Source organism: Zea mays, chromosome 3, assembly GCF_902167145.1.
Source record: "Zea mays cultivar B73 chromosome 3, Zm-B73-REFERENCE-NAM-5.0, whole genome shotgun sequence".
NCBI lineage: Eukaryota > Viridiplantae > Streptophyta > Magnoliopsida > Poales > Poaceae > Zea > Zea mays.
The window spans coordinates 233,703,739-233,724,222 of NC_050098.1; the positions used below are offsets into that span (position 1 = coordinate 233,703,739).

Below are 20,484 nucleotides of genomic sequence, written 5' to 3' on the forward strand. Positions count from 1 at the left end.
GCGCGCGAGGCCGCTGGGCAGGCGGGAGAAAAATTCGCGCGAAGCGACGCCTGAGCGGGAGGCACGCGCGATAATTACTGAACATTCTTTAGTTATTACCGGCTGTGGGAAGCTTCACCTAGGCGACGAGTAGTGTTGCCCTATATATATACATACACACACTCTATTTGTCACCTAAGGTGATAAACCAATTGGCGCATCACCTAGAACCCACGGTCCAACCGATCCAGCCAGCCGAGCAACCAGACCGCGGAACGAACCCACTAATAACTTATTAGATCAAGGCCACGATTTGGTTGGGTGATGACTTTTTTTACATCCATTATTTATTCTTTGGGTCCCTTTTATGTTATTTTAATGCAATTTTCAGCCATTTCACTGATTTTTGTTCGGTTTTATTATTTGCCATATGATGTCCAAACAATCTCAGGTCGTTTTAAGTTATTTTTATTATATGTTAAGCAATTAGTTGTTTCTTCAACCATTTTAAAGAGATGTCAGCTATTTGTAGTGTCTTTTAAGTCACTCAACATTCTTATCCTTCTCATTTTACATTAAGTCGTTCTAATTTATTTTAAGACAATCAGTAACATTCAACTATTTTTTAATTATGTGTAATTTGATTTAAGACACTTTGATGATTATTTAAGACATTCCCTATTTTCTCTCAACCATTCACTCATTCAGTTTATATTTTGGTGTCAGCTGTTTGTAGTGCCATTTAAATCACTCACCATTCTCACCTTTCTCGTTTCACATTAAGTTCTTCCAATTATATTTTAGGACATTCAGTAACATTCAAGTATTTCTTAATCACATGTAATCTGATTTAAGACAATTTGATGATTATTCAAGCATTCCCTTTTTTCTCTCAAGATATTTACTCATTCAGTATACATTTTGTTCAATTAACAACTATTTTGTAGTTTCATTTAAGTCACTCAACATTTTCATCCTTCTTGTTTTACATTAAGCGAAAGGGCCTCTCGCTGAATTGGTTAGGTGGTCTGAGTAGAACTCCTCAAGTCCTGGGTTCGATTCCCCGTGGGAGCGAATTTCAGGCCGTGGTTAAAAAAATCCCCTTGTCTGTCCCACGCCAAAGCACAGGTCTAAGGCTAGGCCCCGGCTGCAGTTGTTCTCACAACTATTTTTTGCTTTGATGCTGCTGTGTATGGGTGGGGTAGGGGTTTGGGGGGTTTTCTCGATCTGTGTGAGAAGGTCTTCTTAATACAATACTCGGGGGTTGTCTTACCCCCGTAGGTTGAGTTTTTTTTGTTTTACATTAAGTCATTCAAATTATATTTTAAGACATTCACTAACATTCAAGTATTCTTAATCATGTGTAATTTGATTTAAGACACTTTGATGATAATTTAAGATATTACTTTTTCCCTCGGTCATTCACTCATTCAGTACACATTTGTTCAATTAAGTCATTTCATTACAGTTTCGTTTATTCCGTTACAGTTTCTGTCATTTCATTACAGTTTTAGTTATCCCGTTACAGTTTTAGTAATTCTGTTACCGTTACAGTTTTAGTCGTCCGATCGGAGCGCGGGCCCAAGCCTAAATTTTACATAACATGTTTTCTTCGTTCGATAGTGTTAAACTGCTGATGTGTGCAAGAGAACCCCACGTGACACTACCCCTTGTCTGCAAATAGAGCTTGTTCAAGGTTGAGTCTAGGATTTAGGCTTGGGCTGTGAAGCTTAGATTTTGAGTATAGTTTTGTGTTAAGAGAGGTCGAGGGAAACATGAATTAGAAGCTTAAATGTCACGGCCCTCTCCTGAGGGCCGGTTGAGTTGCTAGCGCCTAGCGGCTGCTGCTAGGGTAGCAGATTGTGACACAGGGAGGGAGGGAGGGCTCTATTCCTTGCTTAGATTGTGATGGTTATATTGGCCCTATATTTATAGTCCCTAAAGGACTTGTACTCCAAGCATACTATAGGAATAGTCCTTAAAGTTTGACTAGCCAAATGCCCATGCTTTGCTACGTTTTTTATATATCATATAAATAGATACTAAGGTATTTATTCAAATATAATTATTGTTTATTTCTAGACACTAATGTATGTGTGGTCTGGTGGTTAGACCCGCATTTCTGGAGCAAGGGGACGTGGGTTCGAGAGCTCGCTCTGCACTATTTTTTATATAATTATTGGTTAGAGTTATGGCGTCAGACCCTAGAGTCAAAAGGATTTAGAATTAGCAGGACCAAAACCGAGTATATGAGATGTGACTTTGGTACTACAATTAGTGAGGATGGAGATGTAAGTTTGGGAGGTCCGGTAGTACCAAAGAAGGACACCTTCCGTTATTTGGGATCGATGCTACAAAGAGATGGTGATATTGATGAAGATGTTAGCCATAGAATCAAAGCGGGTGGATGAAATGGCGTCAAGCATCAGGAGTCCTATGCGACAAGAGAGTGCCACAGAAGTTGAAAGACAAGTTCTACATGATAGCGATTAGGCCTGCTATGTTATATGGGGCTGAGTGTTGGCCTACTAAGAGGCGACATATCCAACAACTAAGTGTCGCAGACATGCGTATGTTCGTTGGATATGTGGGCACACAAGACTGGACCGAGTGAGAAACGATGACATACGCGATCGGCTAGGAGTAGCGCCAATTGAAGAAAAGCTTATTCAACACCGGTTGAGATGGTTTGGGCATGTCCACCGGAGACCCCCAGAGGCACCGATGCATAGAGGCATCATAAGATGTGGCAATAATGTGAAGAGAGGCAGAGGTCGGCCAAAATTGACATGGGAGGAGGCAATCAAAAGGGACTTGAAGGAATGGAATATCCCAATGGAGTTGTGTTTGGATAGAAGTGCTTGGAAAGAAGCTATCCACGTGCCTGAACCGTGATTAGGCCTTTTTCCTTTTAGTGCTCTCAAAAGCTTTTCCTCTCCCCTTTCTCTCTCTTTCTCCTTTTTGTGACATCTTGTTGGGTTTCAACTCTAGCCTACCCCAACTTGCTTGAGACTAAAAGCTATGTTGATGTTGAATTATTGGTTATTTCTAAACACTAAGGTATGTGTGGTCTGATGGTAGCTGCACGGGTGGGGTCGGGTGCTAGGCAAGGCTAAGGTATGTGTGGTCTGATGGTAGCTGCGCGGGCGGGGTCGGGTGCTAGGCAAGGCAGGTGGGCGCGTGGGGCGGGTCCAGCATGTCAGCGCCGAGGGTGAAGCCGTGGTAGCACCAGGTGCCCACATTAGGTTCTTAATAGGTTATAGTATAGGTTTATTCTTTCCTAGCAAACCCGTTCTTTTTCCTAAATAAACTCGACCTTATTTCCTAAACATTTCTCTATTCATTTCTCCTGATTTTGTCCCAAACCTCTTTTTGTCCCAATATTTATTTTCCGTAATTTTTTATGCCAAACTTCTTTTTATATCAAATCCTCCTAGGTATCGGGCGGGAGATTTGAGGGGAAGACGATGGCTTTATCCCCTAGCCGCACACCGGGTGGCCTTGTGGTTGGCCAGGGCTTGGTCCTAGTTCTTAAGAGATGGCAATGGGGCCCCGATCCCCGATTCCCCGCGGGGAATTCCTCCGTTAGAGGATGGGGATGGGGAAGTTTCTTTCCCCACGGGGATGTAAACGGAGAAATTTCTTCCCCCGAAGGGTAAACGGGGACGGGGCGCGGGGGCCCGTTAGACTTTCACGTGATGTTGTTTTCGTGTACTAGTTAATGATAAAAAATAAATAATTACCTTGTCAAGAGATCACTCATTGTTACAAATGTGTTCATTTTGATACACACATAATGATTTTCTATATATGACAATATGTATAAGTGATAATGGTTTATATTAATAACAAAGGACATATATTCTAATTATAATTTAAGCGGGGACGGGGATCCCGTCGGGGATTTATCCCCACGGGGAACGGGGATGGGGAAGAAATGTCCCCCGCGAGCGTTCGTGGGGATCTCCACGGGGAATTTTTTTTTTCGCGGGGATGGGGAGCTATCCCCCGACGGGGAAATCCCCGTTGCCATCTCTCTCTTTCCTGGCCCATTTGTCCTGACATGGGGTCCAGATTGAATGAGTGACATTAATGCTGTAGTTTTGTGATAGTTTATGCAATGTTAGTGTAAATTTGCAAAATTTACTTATTATTTTTTTGGGGATTTCTTTCTCTCATAGGTCAGAGAAATGTTTTACTGAGCTTAACTGGCCGCCGGATCTTTCTTCCAACTTCTTTTATAAAGGGGTAAGTAATAGTTATTATTTAATTTAATATCTTCAGTGTACTGGAACTCCCTCCTAAACATTGCTGCAGTATGAGCTTAGTGTCAATAGTCTGATCAACAACATTATGACTTAAGTATAGTGCGCAGTTTTATTTTTCAAGCTGCTCAATAAAATCTGGAGCAAATGTGTTCATAACTAGTATTCCTAGTCCATATAGACTTATGTGTTCATTACAAGGATTGCAATGTGCATCCTTGTAGTAAATCCAATGTTGTACTTGTAACTAAGGAATAAGTTTTTTATTTGCTATTGCAAATGTTGCCAATTCAGAATGTACCATCACAAAAATTCAAATCCACAATATGCAATGTAAAAAGTCTAATCTTAAATATGCATCCATACTCCAAACCTTAGCATTATTTGCCACTATTGACCAGTCAAGCCATGATGTACATGAGAAAAACGTTCCTTAGGTAGACTAGTAAACTGTACCCAAACCTTAGGCATCTCTTATTTTATTTCCTCTCCAAAACTATCTTCCCTGACTTGCATTTGTGCTCCAAATTTTGTATGAACTGTTCCCCATTCAATCATTCTGTGAAGTTCACTCGTTGAAGGGAAACCCATTGAGAACACATTGTTCCCTAAACTCTTCACACTCCATTCCCAATCAGGTGCCACCAACCTTTTCAGCTCATTCTTATTCTGCTCCTCTGCTAATGAACCATCCACAACGGTCACTGTACCATTACAGCCACCTTGCCTCGGCTTGACTGGGTTGGGTTGAGGTATAAAGTAAAACCCCAGGCCCTCTACCGCATACCCACAAGGAACAACAAAGGTTTTGCAGGTACGAACCACCGGACACTTCGAAGTTAAGTGCGTTTTGACATCACAAACTTCACAAAACAACTCAATGTTGCAGTCACTCAACTGATGTCCTTTTGTTTTGCACCTGAAACAGAACAACACTTTTTCTTTTGCCACTGTTACCATAGAAGATCCCACCTTGTCATCCAATTGAGTTGGTTTAGAGAGCTCTTTGATTGTCTCAAGCTTAGAACTGAGATGAGACCCCTGATCCAGACTCACTACATCCCACCTAGAGTTAGGCGTGGAATGGTCCTTCCCCACAGACTGTTGCAGCAGGGAAACAATCTGTTCCCAAGTTCTATCTGGAACATGCCTAGCTGCACTCCCGCTACCATTTGCCGCTACGAATGCCTGTTGAAGCAAGTCCACAATCTTTGAAACATCTGGAGTCACCGAAGAACACCCTGAAACCCCCTGTCCCTGTCCCTGTCCAACAGCCGACACTGAAGAAGACCCTCCATTAGTGAACCTGCCATGAGCGCCTCCAACCTTATTCTGGAGTGGCATTGCACGACCAGCGAAGGTTCGGCCCCCGACAGCGCTGCCTCTGCCACCACACTAGACACTTGGCCTTCCACGGAATCCTCCACGACGCCTAAAAGGACGACCACCGCCCCATAGCCGGGGTGGAACACCAGTTGGTTTCCTCCCCTGCCCAGGCTGGTGCCCTGTCCCTGATCAACAATGCGACTGCCTGCGCCGCCAAGCTGATGATGACCGACGGCATGATTGCCTGCGCCTCCAGACAGATTCTGGCCTCTGCCACCTCCAGGGCCGCCATGTTCTCCACCCGAGCCATCCCGTTCCTGGCCACCGCGACGTAAGAGCAGGGAGCCAAAACCGTGCGAGGAGTATGGACTGCTCTGGAAGGTGATGATCTGGTACCCGATCGGGAGAAAAGGGATGCCAACCCAGGCGTAGGCCTATAAGGAATCCCAGGGTTGAGTATTAGCTGCTGGGCCCTCCCAAACCAACGAGGACATGCACCAGTTATGGCAAACCCCCATGATTGCAGTGATGAATCCTTTTGAGAATCCCTAAAAATCGCCCGATCACCAGCCTTTCCAAAAGAGCGAGAATTTGAATTGACAGCTAACAGATCCACAGACACATCCTCCGAATGCGTTATCTTCAACCCATGAATACGACTCTGACCAGAGGTGCATCGCCACTGCGCCTTTGCGATTGCGTCTTCAACTGTGAACTTCGGGAACGCCGCGGTGATGGCAATTTGCCCTGCCATGGCTTCACCTTGTTCCTGGATGGAGGAGACGAAGAGGGAGAATGCAAGCTTGGACCCAGCGACGGCCCTGGTCCCGATCCACATACTCCAATGGCACCATCACCTACAGGCTTCAGTAACTCCTTCCATAGAAATTTTGAAGGAGCGGACAAGCAACCCGGCTGCCTGCCACCGACGCCACCCTTGGACCCAGTCCCAGGGACAGATAACCGAGTTCCAGCTTTCACCGGCGTTGAGCATACACTGGTTACAGACCCGGGCTCGTCATCTACCACTTGCTCAAGGCGTAACAGGTTTTCCGTCTCCTTCGCCGGAGCACTCACGGCGACCACCTCTGTAGGCGCCAAAGTCTTGCGATGACAACCCTTCCGTGCATACGTAGCCAGGCATCGCCGTTGCATGCCTCTGAAACTAGAGAAACGACGGCGAGAGACAGGCCGAGGTGGCCGCCTCCCAACACCGAGAGCCCCCTCCGACGAGAATGAGAGAAGAGCACTTACCTGTTCTCTTTGGCCACCACTCCTCGATCCCGGCCCGCCCACTTGTCTTGCTGGTAGCGGCCGGTCTGCAGCCGTCCGTGGCTCCGCCTGACGCGATGCCCTCGACCGGCAGCCGAGCGCGGACTGCCGGAGCACCGCACTCTCCTCGCTGATACGTGTGGCTGCCCTCCGTGGTTCCGCCCGACGCGACGCCCCAACGGGCGGTCGAGCGTCCGCTGCCGATCTAGCGGCGCACTGCTGGTCCCGTCGATGCCGCCCACTCATGCCCCCGTCCGCGTGATCGGTGGTCGAAGTCAAATTATTCGCTGGTACTTCCTAATGCTGCTGAGCTATTAAAGGGTAAGCGTGATTATCGGAGATGGATAGCGGATGAGGAATTCTGCCTACTGCTCCATATGCCTCCCTTTATCTGTTTACCTGGACAATCTCCATGGGAGAGCAGAAGAGAGGTATGAGAGACAGAGAGTGAGCCTGAACTTCAAGTTCAAGACATGCAAAATTGATAGTTTTGAAGAAATTTATCGGAAAAAAGTAATGTAATTGACGGCTGTGGCAAATAAGGTCAAGATTTGTAACACAAATGACATATTGGGATTATTCCTTTTGCAATGGTATCTTTTGCAATGGCGAATAGAAAATTATTCCTTAAACCTGCGCACATAATGATGTCATGAATCAATTCATACTTTAAGCAACTAGACTTATCGTCATGTGCAAGATAAATACTATGACAATGTAAATCTTTTGCACACTTAATGCATTAGATGTTTACAGAAATGACATTGGATCATCATGCAGTTCCATCAGTACTATCCTAGAGCTATTTTAAGCAGCAGGTGCATATAGTATATTATAATCACCTTTTGTATAAAAAATAATACTCCCTCCATCCCAAAATAAGTGCACTTCTAGGATGTGGGTGGAGAGACCAATGCTAGTATAAATTACATATATAACCCTATCCAAAGTTATAGTAACAAGTAATAATTACACTTTGGAAGTAGAGAGTAGGAAACAGTAATAGTGCTAGATGATCGGTAGCCTAAAAAATCACTTATTATGGGACAAATTTTGAATGCTAGAAGTGTGTTTATTTTGGGACTGAGGGAGAACATCAGAACCGTATAGCTTCTACTATAACTATAAGACATGCTAACATGTATCCTTCAAAGACATCAGATGAATTTATAATTGCATGGAAACATTAAGGTAGCGTTCTTCCCAGGCATAGATTTTCCCTAAAAAGGAGCCATTAAACACGATTAGAAATTAGAAGAGTTTCATGTTCACTTGACCAAATGGTTATGCCAGGTGCTCTTCTCAAACTATTTTTCCTTTTTTACAGTGCGGCATGGCAAGAAAGCCCAAGACCAATTTTGTTGAAGTACGCACATTTCTGCACATATTTAGAAGTTTTAATCGAATGTGGATGTTTTTTATACTTGCTTTCCAGGTAATTCTTTCTCCTGAAGTGCATGAAGATTATTTTTGAGTTTCTCCTTATGAATATTAAGAAGATATGCCTTGTCTTTCCAGGCAATGCTCATAGTTTCATGGAGTTCTTCTGGATCTCTTTCTGGAATTACCGATGGAACTGTTTTAAAAAATGTATTAAGTGTTTTTATCACAGCAGCTCTACTCAACTTTATAACAGGTACATCAATATTTTAGTGCATTGACCTATGCACAGGCACTTTATTTATGTTTAAAGTAAAATATGTTTACATGGTATAATTCAAATTTCTGGTTTCTACTTCTGCAGTAACTCTGGATATAATGTTTACTGTACAAGCATGGGGTAGTATGGAGTGGACAAAGTTAGTCAGATATTTACTAAAATTTGTTGTCGCCATTGCTTGGATAATTATTCTTCCATTGACCTATTCTAGTTCCATCAAATACCCATCCGGTGCTGGCAAAATCCTAAATAGTTGGATTGGGGATTGGTATAATCAATCAGTTTATAACATTGCGATCGTCATATATATGGTTCCGGATATTCTTGCTGCCTTGTTTTTCTTGTTGCCACAACTTCAGAATGTCATGGAGCGCTCAGATTCACGAGTGTTGGTTCTCCTGATGTGGTGGATTCAGGTCTGTCCCTCCTTTTTGTCTTCACACGGTTTTTTTGAACGCAATGTCTTCACACGGTTGCTTGAAGCATTGCACATCATTAGTGGTTACACAATGTTTTGCTATGTCCAGCCTAGATTGTATGTTGGACGTGGGATGCACGGAGATATTTTGTCAATCCTTAAGTAAGCGCTTCACATTTCTCAAGTTATTGCCTTTTCTTATCATTGACGACACTCAAATGAAATCAACAGGTATGTCTTCTTTTGGGCTGTTCTGCTCATCTCCAAGCTTGCATTCAGTTTCTATGTTGAGGTATGTTAAGACACACTTTAAGCAGCATTTCTGTTATAGCAAGATATATATTTTGGCTTGATGCATTACTACTTATACTGCTGGGCTGATGCAAATTTGTTTACGTGTAGAAAACAATTTATTTGCATCAGGAGTTGAGAAATCTATCGCACCATATATCATGAGGATTTTGTTCCCCTAAAAAGTTCATTGCCCAGTTTCCAATTAATTTTTCTGGTATTTCTTGGTTTGCACAATTGGTAACCTTAGAGGATGTGATAACGATGAGTGGCACAGAAAGGAATTTGCGTAAGAGCAGATTTTGAGATAAACTTAGTTAATTTGTTTGTTAGCGAGGCATTATTTCCTTTTTTTGTTTGAGGTCTTAGTGATGATTAGGAAAGATCCCTAGGGTCATCCTCAACGGTCAAGATTGCCTCCTGTGCGTTTTTTGAATATTTATCAAGATTGTCTCAAAAAAGAGAGACCTGCAAGTCAAACTCATCTTGCAGGTGTATTTTTGTGGGAAAAATCTAGAATATATTTTACATAGATAATATTGTTAAATAGTTTCCTTTGCTTTACATGTGAAGTCACACTTAAGAATATGTTCTTAACTCTATTCATGTTCATTTTTGTACAGATATCACCATTGATTGATCCAACAAAGTTCATTCTTGACCAACAAGTTGGGAACTATGAATGGCATCAAATCTTCCCTTTCTGTAAGCATATTGTGATGAGTTTGTGATTGTGTTCCATAGTTCATGCAATAATGTCTATGCTTCAGTTCTTTTTGTAAAATGTGAATGCTACTTATTTCTCTCGAATAACGCAAGAGTTGCGTCTCGCGTGTCAATGTTTCCAAGTCGGATGACTTGCTGGTCGTTCTGGCTGACCGACTAGGGCGATTAATCGGATGACTTGAAAACAGTGCTGCGTGTTGTTTCATTAAGAATAAGAAGAGAGAGAGAGAGAAAACAAAGGAGAGGCAGGGCCTACCCCCCCACCCAGAAACCTAGTACAGGACTTTTAGCGCCACACACTATAAAACACAAACTACCTCAGCACACCAGGTGCCTAACTTTTAGCACCACATCCCACATGCTATAATAATACACAGGACCTCAGTCCACTAGGTGCCTAAGCATCCATAAGCAGAGACCTACAAAGAAGTTGTTGCAATTACTTAGAGTTAGAGAATGAAACCCTAACTCAGGGAAGAGACCATTAGATGTTGGGCGTGGCCCCTTACACAAGGGTATGACGGTAATTACAAGGGGCTAACCCCAAAACCCTAAACAGGTGTGGTTGGCCAGCAGGGCCACATACTCCTCCATAGCGCGATGCCAGTGGGGATCAACGCGAACGGAGGAGGGGACTGAGGAGGCGTTTAGAGGAGCATCAGCCGTCAATATTAGCCAATTGACAGGGCGGAGAACGCCGGCTGCGCGGTGAGTCACCATCGGGTGGACGTAGTCGGGGTCGCGGTGGATGGCGACCGGGTGGTAGACTGGAGGCTCGGTGCGGGAACGGGCATGCGAGTCGGCGGGGACCGAGGAAGTAGCCCGTTCACGACAGTGGTAGACGAGGGCGGGATTGGCGAAGCGAGCCGCGCTCGTCGATGGGGCCACACATGGCGTAGCCGGAGGAGACAGGGCCTCGCGTGGCGCAGGCCCTATCGACGGGGCCGTGCGTGGCGCCGATAGAAACACGGGCGGAGGCGTCAGGTCCGCGCGTGGCACGTGTAGCGGCACAAGGCGCGACGTCTGAGCCGCGTGTGGCGCGGGTAAAGGTGCGAGCGAAGGCATCGAGGTGGGGTGGGGCGCGGTCGGGAACGACCATGGTGGAGGGGAACATGATCAGACTCAAGTAGAGTCAAGATCTGTAGGTGGGGAGGAGCTAGCAAGGGGAAAAATGTCTTCGTCAAAGACGACATGACGAGAGACAATGATGCAGTGAGAGAGGAGGTCAAGGCAGCGGTACCCTTTGTGGTCAGGAGAGTAACCGAGGAAAAGACAACAAGTGGAGCGGGGAGATAGCTTGTGGGGAGCGGTGGCGGAGGTGTTAGGATAGCAAGTACAGCCAAAGACACGAAGGTGATCGTAGGAGGGGCTGTGCCATACAGGGTAGAGTGGGGTGGCTCACCGCCTTCGAGGGAAGGCGGTTGAGGAGATGGGTAGCGGTGTTCAGGGCCTCTGCCTAGTAGCTGGCAGGGAGAGACGCCTGAAAGAGGAGACATCGAATCATATTGGTGGTGGTGCGGATGATGCGTTAGGCTCGGTTGTTCTGGGGAGAGGTGTAAGGGCATGAGAGACGCTACTGCATGCCGTGGGAGGAAGAAGGAACAAGAGGTGGAGTTGTCGAACTCACGACCATTGTCACACTGGAGGACATGAACCGGACGACGGAACTGGGTGGAGACCCAGGCGAAGATGTGGGTGAGGGTGGCGAACGTTTCAGACTTCAACCGAAGTGGGAAAGTCCAAAGAAAATGAGAAAAATCATCCAGAATGACTAGGTAGTATTTGTAACCAGAAAGGCTGAGGACAGGGGAGGTTTAGAGATCACAATGAACAAAATCAAAGGCCTGAGCAGCCCTGGACGTGGAAGTGGAAAAAGGAAGATGAGAGTGACGACCGAGCTGGTTGGCATGGCAGAGGTGCCCAGAGGAACCCCGACTACAAGAGATATCGGAGCAACGTGAGAGTTGGGACACCACATAAGGTCCAGGGTGACCGAGGTGACGATGCCAAATGGTGGAGGTAGTGGTGGTAGTAAGAGCATGGGGGGAGGATACACCGGCGGGGAAGTGGAGGGCAAGTGAATAGAGTAGAGGGGACTAGAGATGTCACATCGAGCGAGCACGACACGAGTGGTAAGGTGGCGTATGGTGAGCCCCCTAGGATCAAACTCCATAGAACAGTGCTTGTCACTAGTGAAGCGACGAACCGAGAGAAGGGGATGAGTCATACCAGGAGCAACAAGGACGTCATTAAGGTAGAATGGTCCCGGAAGAACCGATGCACCTACTGAGGTGACCGGGAGGGTGAAACCGTTGCTCACAACGATAGAGGGAGGATGTGAGGGGTGTGGTGGATGGGAGTGGAATAATGAGCTAGTGGTAGGAGTAATGTGGAAGGAGGCTCAGGAGTCGACCACTCAATCGGTGGGAGAGGGAGAGGGTGGTGAAGCCACAGAATGCGCGAAAAGAGCCAGGGGAGGTGCTTTGACAAAGTCACTAGTAGGGGAGGGAGACAACAAGGTCTCGATCGCTAGGGAGGCAATCACACCTCTGGGAAGACAATCGATCCAGGCACGTGGCGACCCACATGTTGGTGAAGTTCGACGCAGTCACGAAGGACAGAGCTCATGGCGCGATCGAAGGCCACAAAGGTGCCCTAGACAAGTTGGCCATCGTGGAGGAGAACACACAAGAAGAGTAGTACAACTGGGAGGAGCCCGGGAGAAAGTGGCGCCGACGACCAAGGCAACGACGGGATGTGGAGTAGCAGGGGACGCACCAAGGGAGGTGCTGTTGTATAGGGCAGCGCTAGGGTCGGTAAGAGTGGCGGTGGCCGCCGAGGACAGCGAGGGGAGCACTGGTGAGAGGCCCAAGGCCGGGAATGAAGGGGGCACGACGACTCAAGGGGTCAGCACGGGTCGGGTGGCGCCTAGAGCCACGACAGGGGGGCGGCACCAGGGGGCGTGGGGTTGTCGCCAGAGGAGAGGAGTAGCCCGGCTGCGGGAGAGGGCAACGGGACCGCAGGAGGCCGGCGAAGGAAAGCTCTCGGCAACGGGGTGGCGTGCCTGGTGGTGGTGATGGGCGCCGCGCCGAGTGTCGCGGGAAGGAGACCGAGCGCTGCTTGGTGCAGAACGATTGCACCGGAGGTGGCAGCGGGAGGGAGGCCTGCCTCCGTGGGGTGCAACGTGCCGAGGCTTGGAGCAGAGGTGGGGGGGACGCCGTGGAAGAGGGCGCTGGCATGGAGCGCGTCCGCGAGAAGGCCGACGAGGTGGTTCGGTGTCGAGGAAGACGCCGCCATGTGAAGCACCGACGACGGCGGGGCTGGACCGCGCCAGTGAGCAGCAAGCGCAGGGCCGGGGCCGGGAAGGGAGGTGGCGGCGGTCGTGCAGGCCAGGACGGCGCACGGGCCAGTGAGCGCACTTGCGGGCCGCGCAGGCAAGGACGACACACGGGTCGGTGGGCGCACGAACTCGCGCTGCTCGCCAGGGGAGGTTGTGGGAGGCCGCCGAGCAGGCCTGGAGATGGCCGGCGACGGGGGGAGGTCGACGACGGACATGGGGGAGGTGGGAGGGAGAAAAATGTATACAGGAAATTCTAGACCTAGCTCTGTGATACCAAGTTGGAGAATGAAACCCTAACCCTAACTCAGGGTTGTGAGTTGTATTAGTAGACCAATTGATGTTGTGCCTGGCCCATTATACAAGGGTATGATGGTAATTACAAGGGGCTAACCCCAAAACCCTAAACAGGTTCTAACACTTAGCATCAGACCAACACCACAAAATACATTCCTCAAAAACTACAGCTAAAACTTTTTGGGCACAAGGACTGACACCCTCAAAGGCGCAGGACGATGTGCGATTCAGGCCCTTTCTTTGATCCTTTGAAACAACCTTGATTGTCTTGCACCACCTGCTAGAAAAACAAGAATCCTCTATCTGTGGTGCAAATGGAAGCAAACCCAACACATGAACGATAGCTTACCAAACCTGCCTTGCAAAAACACAAGCAACCAGGGTATGTTGTATTGTTTCATCAGCCTGACCATTGGAGGATGTGGAAGTCCTCGTTTTGCAAGGCAATCGGTTGTCCAACAACGACAACAACAAAGCCTTTTAGTCCCAATCAAGTTGGGGTAGACTAGAGCTGAAACCCAACAGAAACCACAAGTCAATCAGTTGTCCAACGACGGTTCTTCATTGCCAACCAGATGACGAAAATTGCAGCGGAGGGCCCCCAAGATTTCCAAAGCCGCCTCCAGGGTGCAAATTTGATGGTCCTAGTAAAAAACGCCATATAATGGCTAGAATAAGAATCAATCCAGTAAGCTGCCACTGGTGATGATCAGGGATGTCCGAGTGAAGACTAATATCATCAACCATGTCCCAGATTTGCAAATTCTTCATTAAGACATCTACTGTCAAAGCCCCCTCAATCTCTGATACCCATCTTCTCTTGTGTAAGGCTTGGGCCACCATTTTTGCTTCAAGACTCTTGGAGATTATCTGAATCGGATTGGGAGAATTGGAGTAAAAGTGATTCAATAGAATTGATCCAACAACCCATAGGTCTAGTTACATAGAGCCCCCAAGGGGCAAAATAACTCTAACACCCCTTGTGGTCGAAACTCTAGCCACTGCAGACGTTAAGACTGGACCGAAGAGAAGCCCCTTGGTGAAGATGTCAGGAAACTGTGAAGTCGTCAGAACGTGGAGGACACAGACATCATCGACAACGACGTGCTCACGGACGAAGTGGAGGTCAATCTCAACATGCTTCGTGCGCTAGTGGGGGATGGTGGAGAGGTACACCACACTGACGTTGTTGCAATAGACAAGAGTGCTTCGGTGAAGTAGCTGGTGGAGCTCCAGGAGAAGTTGGCGCAGCCAGGACGCCTCAGCCACACCGTTGGCCATGGCGCGATACTCAGTCTTAGCACTCGAGCGGGAGACAACGGGCTGCCTCTTGGAAGACCAAGAGACAAGGTTGCTTCTCAGGAAGACAACGTAGCCTGCCGTGGAGTGTTGCGTGTTCGAGTAGCCAGCCCAATCAACATCGGTGTAGACAACAAGCTCGATCGACGAAGATCGCCAGAAAAGAAGACCGAAGTCGAGGGCACCGCAAAGGTAGCGAAGAATCCGCATGACAACGGCGAGGTGCGGCTCTCGGGGATCATGCATATGAAGGCACACCCGTTGAACAACATAGGAGATATCTAGCCGAGTGAAAGTGAGGTACAGTAGGGCGCTAGCCAAGCTTCGGAAGGTAGAGGGGTCATCGACAGGGGCACCAACAGCAGAGGAGAGCTTGGCCTGAGTATCAACCAGGGTGGAATAGGGCCTCCAGTCAGTCATCCCAGTACGATCCAGAATATCTAGAGGGTCATGCTCCATTTTGTTACAGTCAAAGTTAAAGATACCGCGAGGGACTACAGTTGGTGGTTTACTGGGGTTTATAGCCCTCAATCGGATGAAGAAAGAATAAGTTTCTAAATGGACTGAGAGAGGTCAGGATTCTATGTCCCGAGCCTTGGATGGTTACATGATTTCAATATGATCCTTTCAGCTGAGGATAAAAACAATATCAACATTAATAGAGCTATGTTGGGTCTTTTCGTCGATTTGTTAATGACCTTGATCTCAAAGACATTCTGTTAGTGGGGAGAAGGTATACTTGGTCCAATGAAAGAAGATCTCCCACTCTTGTCAAGTTGGACAGAGTTATTTGCACCTCAGATTGAGAAGCACTATATCCGGATTGTATGCTCCACAAATGTTGGACAGCCGACAGACTCAAAAAAGGGGGCTCAATCATCCTGAAAATTGTGTTCTATGTGATCAAGAAGATGAAACTGTGCAACATATTCTATCTAATCGCGTCTTCGCAAGACAGTTTTGGCATAATATTTTAACTCCAATTGGTCTCTCTTTTGTGGGTCCTAAGAGAAGAGATTCAAATTTTTCTGAATGGTGGAGAAATGCTTCAACTAGGATTCCTAAAAGCAGAAGTAAGGGGTTTAATAGTATGATAATCCTTGGGGCTTGGAGTCTTTGGAAACAGAGAAACAGGTGTGTTTTTTACGGAGCTCGACCCTGCCTTTCTACCTTAGAGGATGGATTCAAAGATGAGATGAGACAGTGGTTTTCTGCTGGAGCCAGGAGCATGCGCTCCCTTTTTGACCCCGGTTAGAGAAAGGAAAGTCTTGTAGCCTCTTGGTAGGCTGGGGTGGTGGTGTGTCGTGTGATTGGTATGTGTTTGTGTTGTGTGTGTTTGGTGTGTTTTTTTGTGTGTGCGTCTGATGTGTTCTTTTTTTGTGTTGTGTTCCGATTGTCCTAGGCCTTTTCCCTCTACTTTAATATAATGATAAGCAGCCCTCCTGCGTATTCGAGAAAAAAAGAAAAAAAAAGCTTGGCCTCGGAAACCTCGGATCACTGTCCTCTTCTTTTAAGTATCTCTGAAGGTTCTCGGTGCAAAAAAAGATTTATTTTTGAGAATTTTCGGCCGAAACTCCCAGTGTTCCTTGATACTATGACCTGCTCATGGAATGCACCAGTTCCTGTGGTATGTCTTTTAGAACAAATATCCATCACCTAGCCCGATGTCTCCAATCTATGGGTCAAAAGCAGGTTGGTCACGTCAAAACCCAGCTGAGGATAGACAAGGAGATTCTACATAGATTGGAGATCGCTTGTGATTCTAGGCAACTCAATAATGAGGAAGAATGGTTGCGGAGAGAAGCCAAGAGGTGTTGTTTGGTGTTGGTGTCCCTCTAAAGAACTATTGCTAGACTGCATTCTCGTATTAAATACCTCAAAGATGGTGATGCCAACACCTCTCTCACAGGGTTGCTGGATTTAGGAAACGAAAGAATTTTGTTGCTAAACTGATTAAGGAAGGTCAGTTATCACTATTCAGGATGAGAAGCAAGATTTTATGTTTGAAATTCAATGGCCTGGTAGGATTCCCTTTACAGAGGACACACTCTCTGAACATGGAATTTTTCCATAGACTTGGGGTTGATCTTTCAGCACTAGATGTCCCTATCACGGAGGATGAGGCCTGGGACACTATTAAGGATCTGCCTCCAGATCGTGCTCCGCGGGCATGTTCTACAAAACTTGCTGGCCTATTATCAAGGCTGATTTTATGGCTGCTATCATTACTTTGCATCATGATGATGCAAGAAAGTTGTGGCTGCTGAACTCGGCATATCGCACTTTGATTCATAAGAAGGATGAAGCTATATTGATACTAAAGACTATTGACCAATCAGCCTTATACATAGTTTTGCTAAACTAATCATGAAGGTCCTGGCTAAGAGGCTTTCTCCCCATCTTGACATTTTAGTGGTTGCCAATCAGAATGCTTTCATTCGAGGGAGTTGTATTCATGATAATTATCTTATGGTGCAGCAAACTATTAAGCATCTCCATAAGAAGAAGGTTGCTAGCCTCTTCTTCAAATTGGATGTATCTAAGGCCTTTGATTCTGTTGCATGGTCATTTCTGTTGGAAGTTTTTCGTCATCTTGGTTTTGGAACCTCTTGGTGTAACCTGGTCTCCAACCTTCTTGGTACTGCTTCTACTCGGGTTGTTCTTAATGGCCAGCCTAGTAAGAAGATTATTCACAAGAGGTCTCCGACAAGGTGACCCCTTTCGCCTATGCTTTTTATCTTTGTCATGGATGTCCTCAATAGCCTGCTTCGTAAGGCTAGTGATCTAGGACTTCTTCAATCCCTCTCCATTGGGCCTTCTATTCAGCGGCTCTCTCTTTATGCGGATGATGTCGTCCTTTTTCTCAAGTCGTCTGATGGTGATCTACCGTTGTCTAGAGCTATTCTCAGTAAATTTGGGGAAGCCTTAGGCTTGCACTCTAACCAGCAGAAAAGTTGTGGCATTCCTATTCAATGTGATCATGAGCAGGCAGAGGCTGCAGAGTTGGTTCTATCTTGTATTAAGGCTGATTTTCCATGTACGTATTTGGGACTGCCTATCTCCAAGAAGCATAGTTGTTAAGGCGGTAAGGCGAGGTAAGATGAGCGACCCCCTTTTCACCTTTTAAGCGATAAGGCATAAGGCGAGGCGACGCCTTACTAATATATAAAAAATAGGCAATAAAACAGAATATATAGGAATATAGTCTCAAATAGATAGGGATAATAGTATTATAGTAGCAAATAGGAGTGCAAGTAATAAAGAAGAAAAAGGAGAAGAAAGAAAATAAACAAGGCCATCCTGCCCCCACAGCCTAGACTCAAACAACATTCTTCCCTTATGAAGCTTGCTACTAAACTCTCTACTAGAGCCCTACATGACCCCTGGAATGGGAGCTGTAATAAGGGCAAGATGTTTGGCCCCCGCAAACTTCCTTTTTCTGTTATTGTTTGTATTTGGTCTAATTTTAGACCCTTCTTAATTCAATGATACACAACTCTCCTGCGTGTTCGAAAAAAAATAGGAGTGCAAGTTCAACACAAACCAACATCATAGACATAAAGTTCAACATAAGTAATAGATAATAGTAGTAGTAGTCTAGTAGAGTAGATGACACTCTCCTCTCTCAAGCCTCAATCTCAAAAGTTATCATCAAACTCATCGATGCCATTGGGTGATCGGACGATTAGTCGTGATTAGGCGACGATCAGGGTGATTAGTCGCCCCTGATCGACCCTAATCGTCCCCTGGTCATCCTATGTATTTTCCGGACATATGTAATACTATATATAGATATATACTTATATAGTATAAAGACTTGCTCAGGAGAAGCACAAGTATAGGCAGCAGTATAAATAGTCCAAAACAGCAGTATGAATACTTGAATAGTCCAAAACAGCAGTACATCTCCAGCAACAAGTCTATATGAAACTATGAAACTATAATTCTACAACTTACTAGGCCATGACCAAGAAGGCAACACCTATATGAGATCATCATACAACTGAAGTCTAAAGTCTTAACTGAAGTCTGAAACTATGAACTGAAGTCTGAACTTGAGTAATTAACACGACTGATCGCTAACCGGATGACTAATCGCTAACCGGACGACTAATCACTACATATCGCCGACTAGTTGGACGATATGGACGATCAGATCACCTGATCGAATTGACCCCCCTTATCGAGCATTGAGTACCGATCAGCCCGACTAATTGCGACTAATCGCGATTAGTCGGACGATTTGAAAACAATGATGGCATCATCAACTTGTTCCCATGCCAAGTTATGCTCATCATCATCCCTACCAGCGTGTACAACCGATGAGTGTACCCACTCATTGTCCTAATCAAAATCCTCAAGCACTAATGGGTCATAACTTGTACCACCTGTCTCCCTACTCTTTTGGAACCTACTTTGCATCTTCCGGTTGTATGATACAAAGACTAAGTCATTTAGCCTTTTGTGTAGCAATCGGTTCCTCCTTTTTGTGTGCATCTAAAAGTTGAGAAAAGTAAATGGTAGCCATGCCATACATGAAGATTACTTTATGAACAAAAAACTTGACCTGCGGGGGGTAAGACAGCCCCCGGGCATTGTATTAAGAAGAAGACCTTCTCACACAGGTCAAGAAAACCCCCGAACCCCTGCCCCACCCATACACAGCGGCATCGAAGCCCTTGTGAGAACGACCACGACCGGGGCTGAGTCTTAGACCTGTGCTTTGGCGTGGGACAGACGAGGGGATTTTTTTAACCACAGCCTGAAATTCGCTCCCACGGGGAGTCGAACCCAGGACCTGAGGAGTGCTACTCAGACCACCTAACCAACTCAGCTAGAGGCCCTTTCGCTTACTTTATGAACACAAGTCAACTTATACTCACAAATTCAAAGGTACTCCAACTCCTCTCACAACCGGATGATGAAGCACATAGACTAACCACACGCTTTACAAACCTTTGCAATTCGAAGGCACGACCACCATACGAACACCACCATTCAACTATAATAACATGTCACGTGACACATACATATTAGGGAGATTGAAACATGTAGCATGCTGAAATTAACAAAAGCACATAGACTTTTTTTTATCGAAAACGCGCAGGAGAACTGCGCCTCATTATATTAAGAAGAAAAAAGAAACCAGGGTCTAAAGGAAGGCCCAATACAAAAGACCCCTCACGGGGGCCAGAAACACGCATATAGGAAGGAATCCATCTAGGAAAAAAAACACACACACTGCCAGGAAAGCCCTTAGGGCTCAGCTAAGGGGGCTGCCAGGTAAGAAATGCCTTTTGCCCCCCCGCAATTTCCCATCGATGCATCTCTTCTTTTGCCCAATTAAGGATTAGCGTTATATTTGAATTCCAACCATCAAAGACACATTTGTTCCGGTGATTCCAAATCGCCCAAGCACCCAAGATGATAAGGGAGTTAAGACCCTGACTTACGAGGGCTTTTTGTTTCAATGCTTGCAAGTGCCAAATTGTTTGAGAGGATAGGACCACGTTGGTCCTCATAATGCATTGCAAATTCATCAATCTTAGACCGAATAGCATCATCTGGTCCCATTCTTGCAAGCACATCATTAGAGCAGCTTCTTAGCTCTGCA

At 46.1% G+C, this 20,484-nt stretch overlaps 1 protein-coding gene across 3 annotated transcripts in view; it reads left to right on the top strand.

The window, feature by feature from the left end:
- Window positions 1-20,484, top strand: part of LOC103651639 (callose synthase 7) — a 58,329-nt gene that overhangs the window by 14,884 nt on the left and 22,961 nt on the right. For all 3 annotated transcript variants that reach the window (XM_020550613.3, XM_008677315.4, XM_020550612.2), the window contains exons 12-18: window positions 4,161-4,227; window positions 8,170-8,277; window positions 8,361-8,478; window positions 8,587-8,918; window positions 9,030-9,082; window positions 9,152-9,212; window positions 9,835-9,916. In XM_020550613.3, coding sequence (XP_020406202.1) covers window positions 4,161-4,227; window positions 8,170-8,277; window positions 8,361-8,478; window positions 8,587-8,918; window positions 9,030-9,082; window positions 9,152-9,212; window positions 9,835-9,916 — 821 coding nt within the window. The remainder of the gene's footprint in view (window positions 1-4,160; window positions 4,228-8,169; window positions 8,278-8,360; window positions 8,479-8,586; window positions 8,919-9,029; window positions 9,083-9,151; window positions 9,213-9,834; window positions 9,917-20,484) is intronic.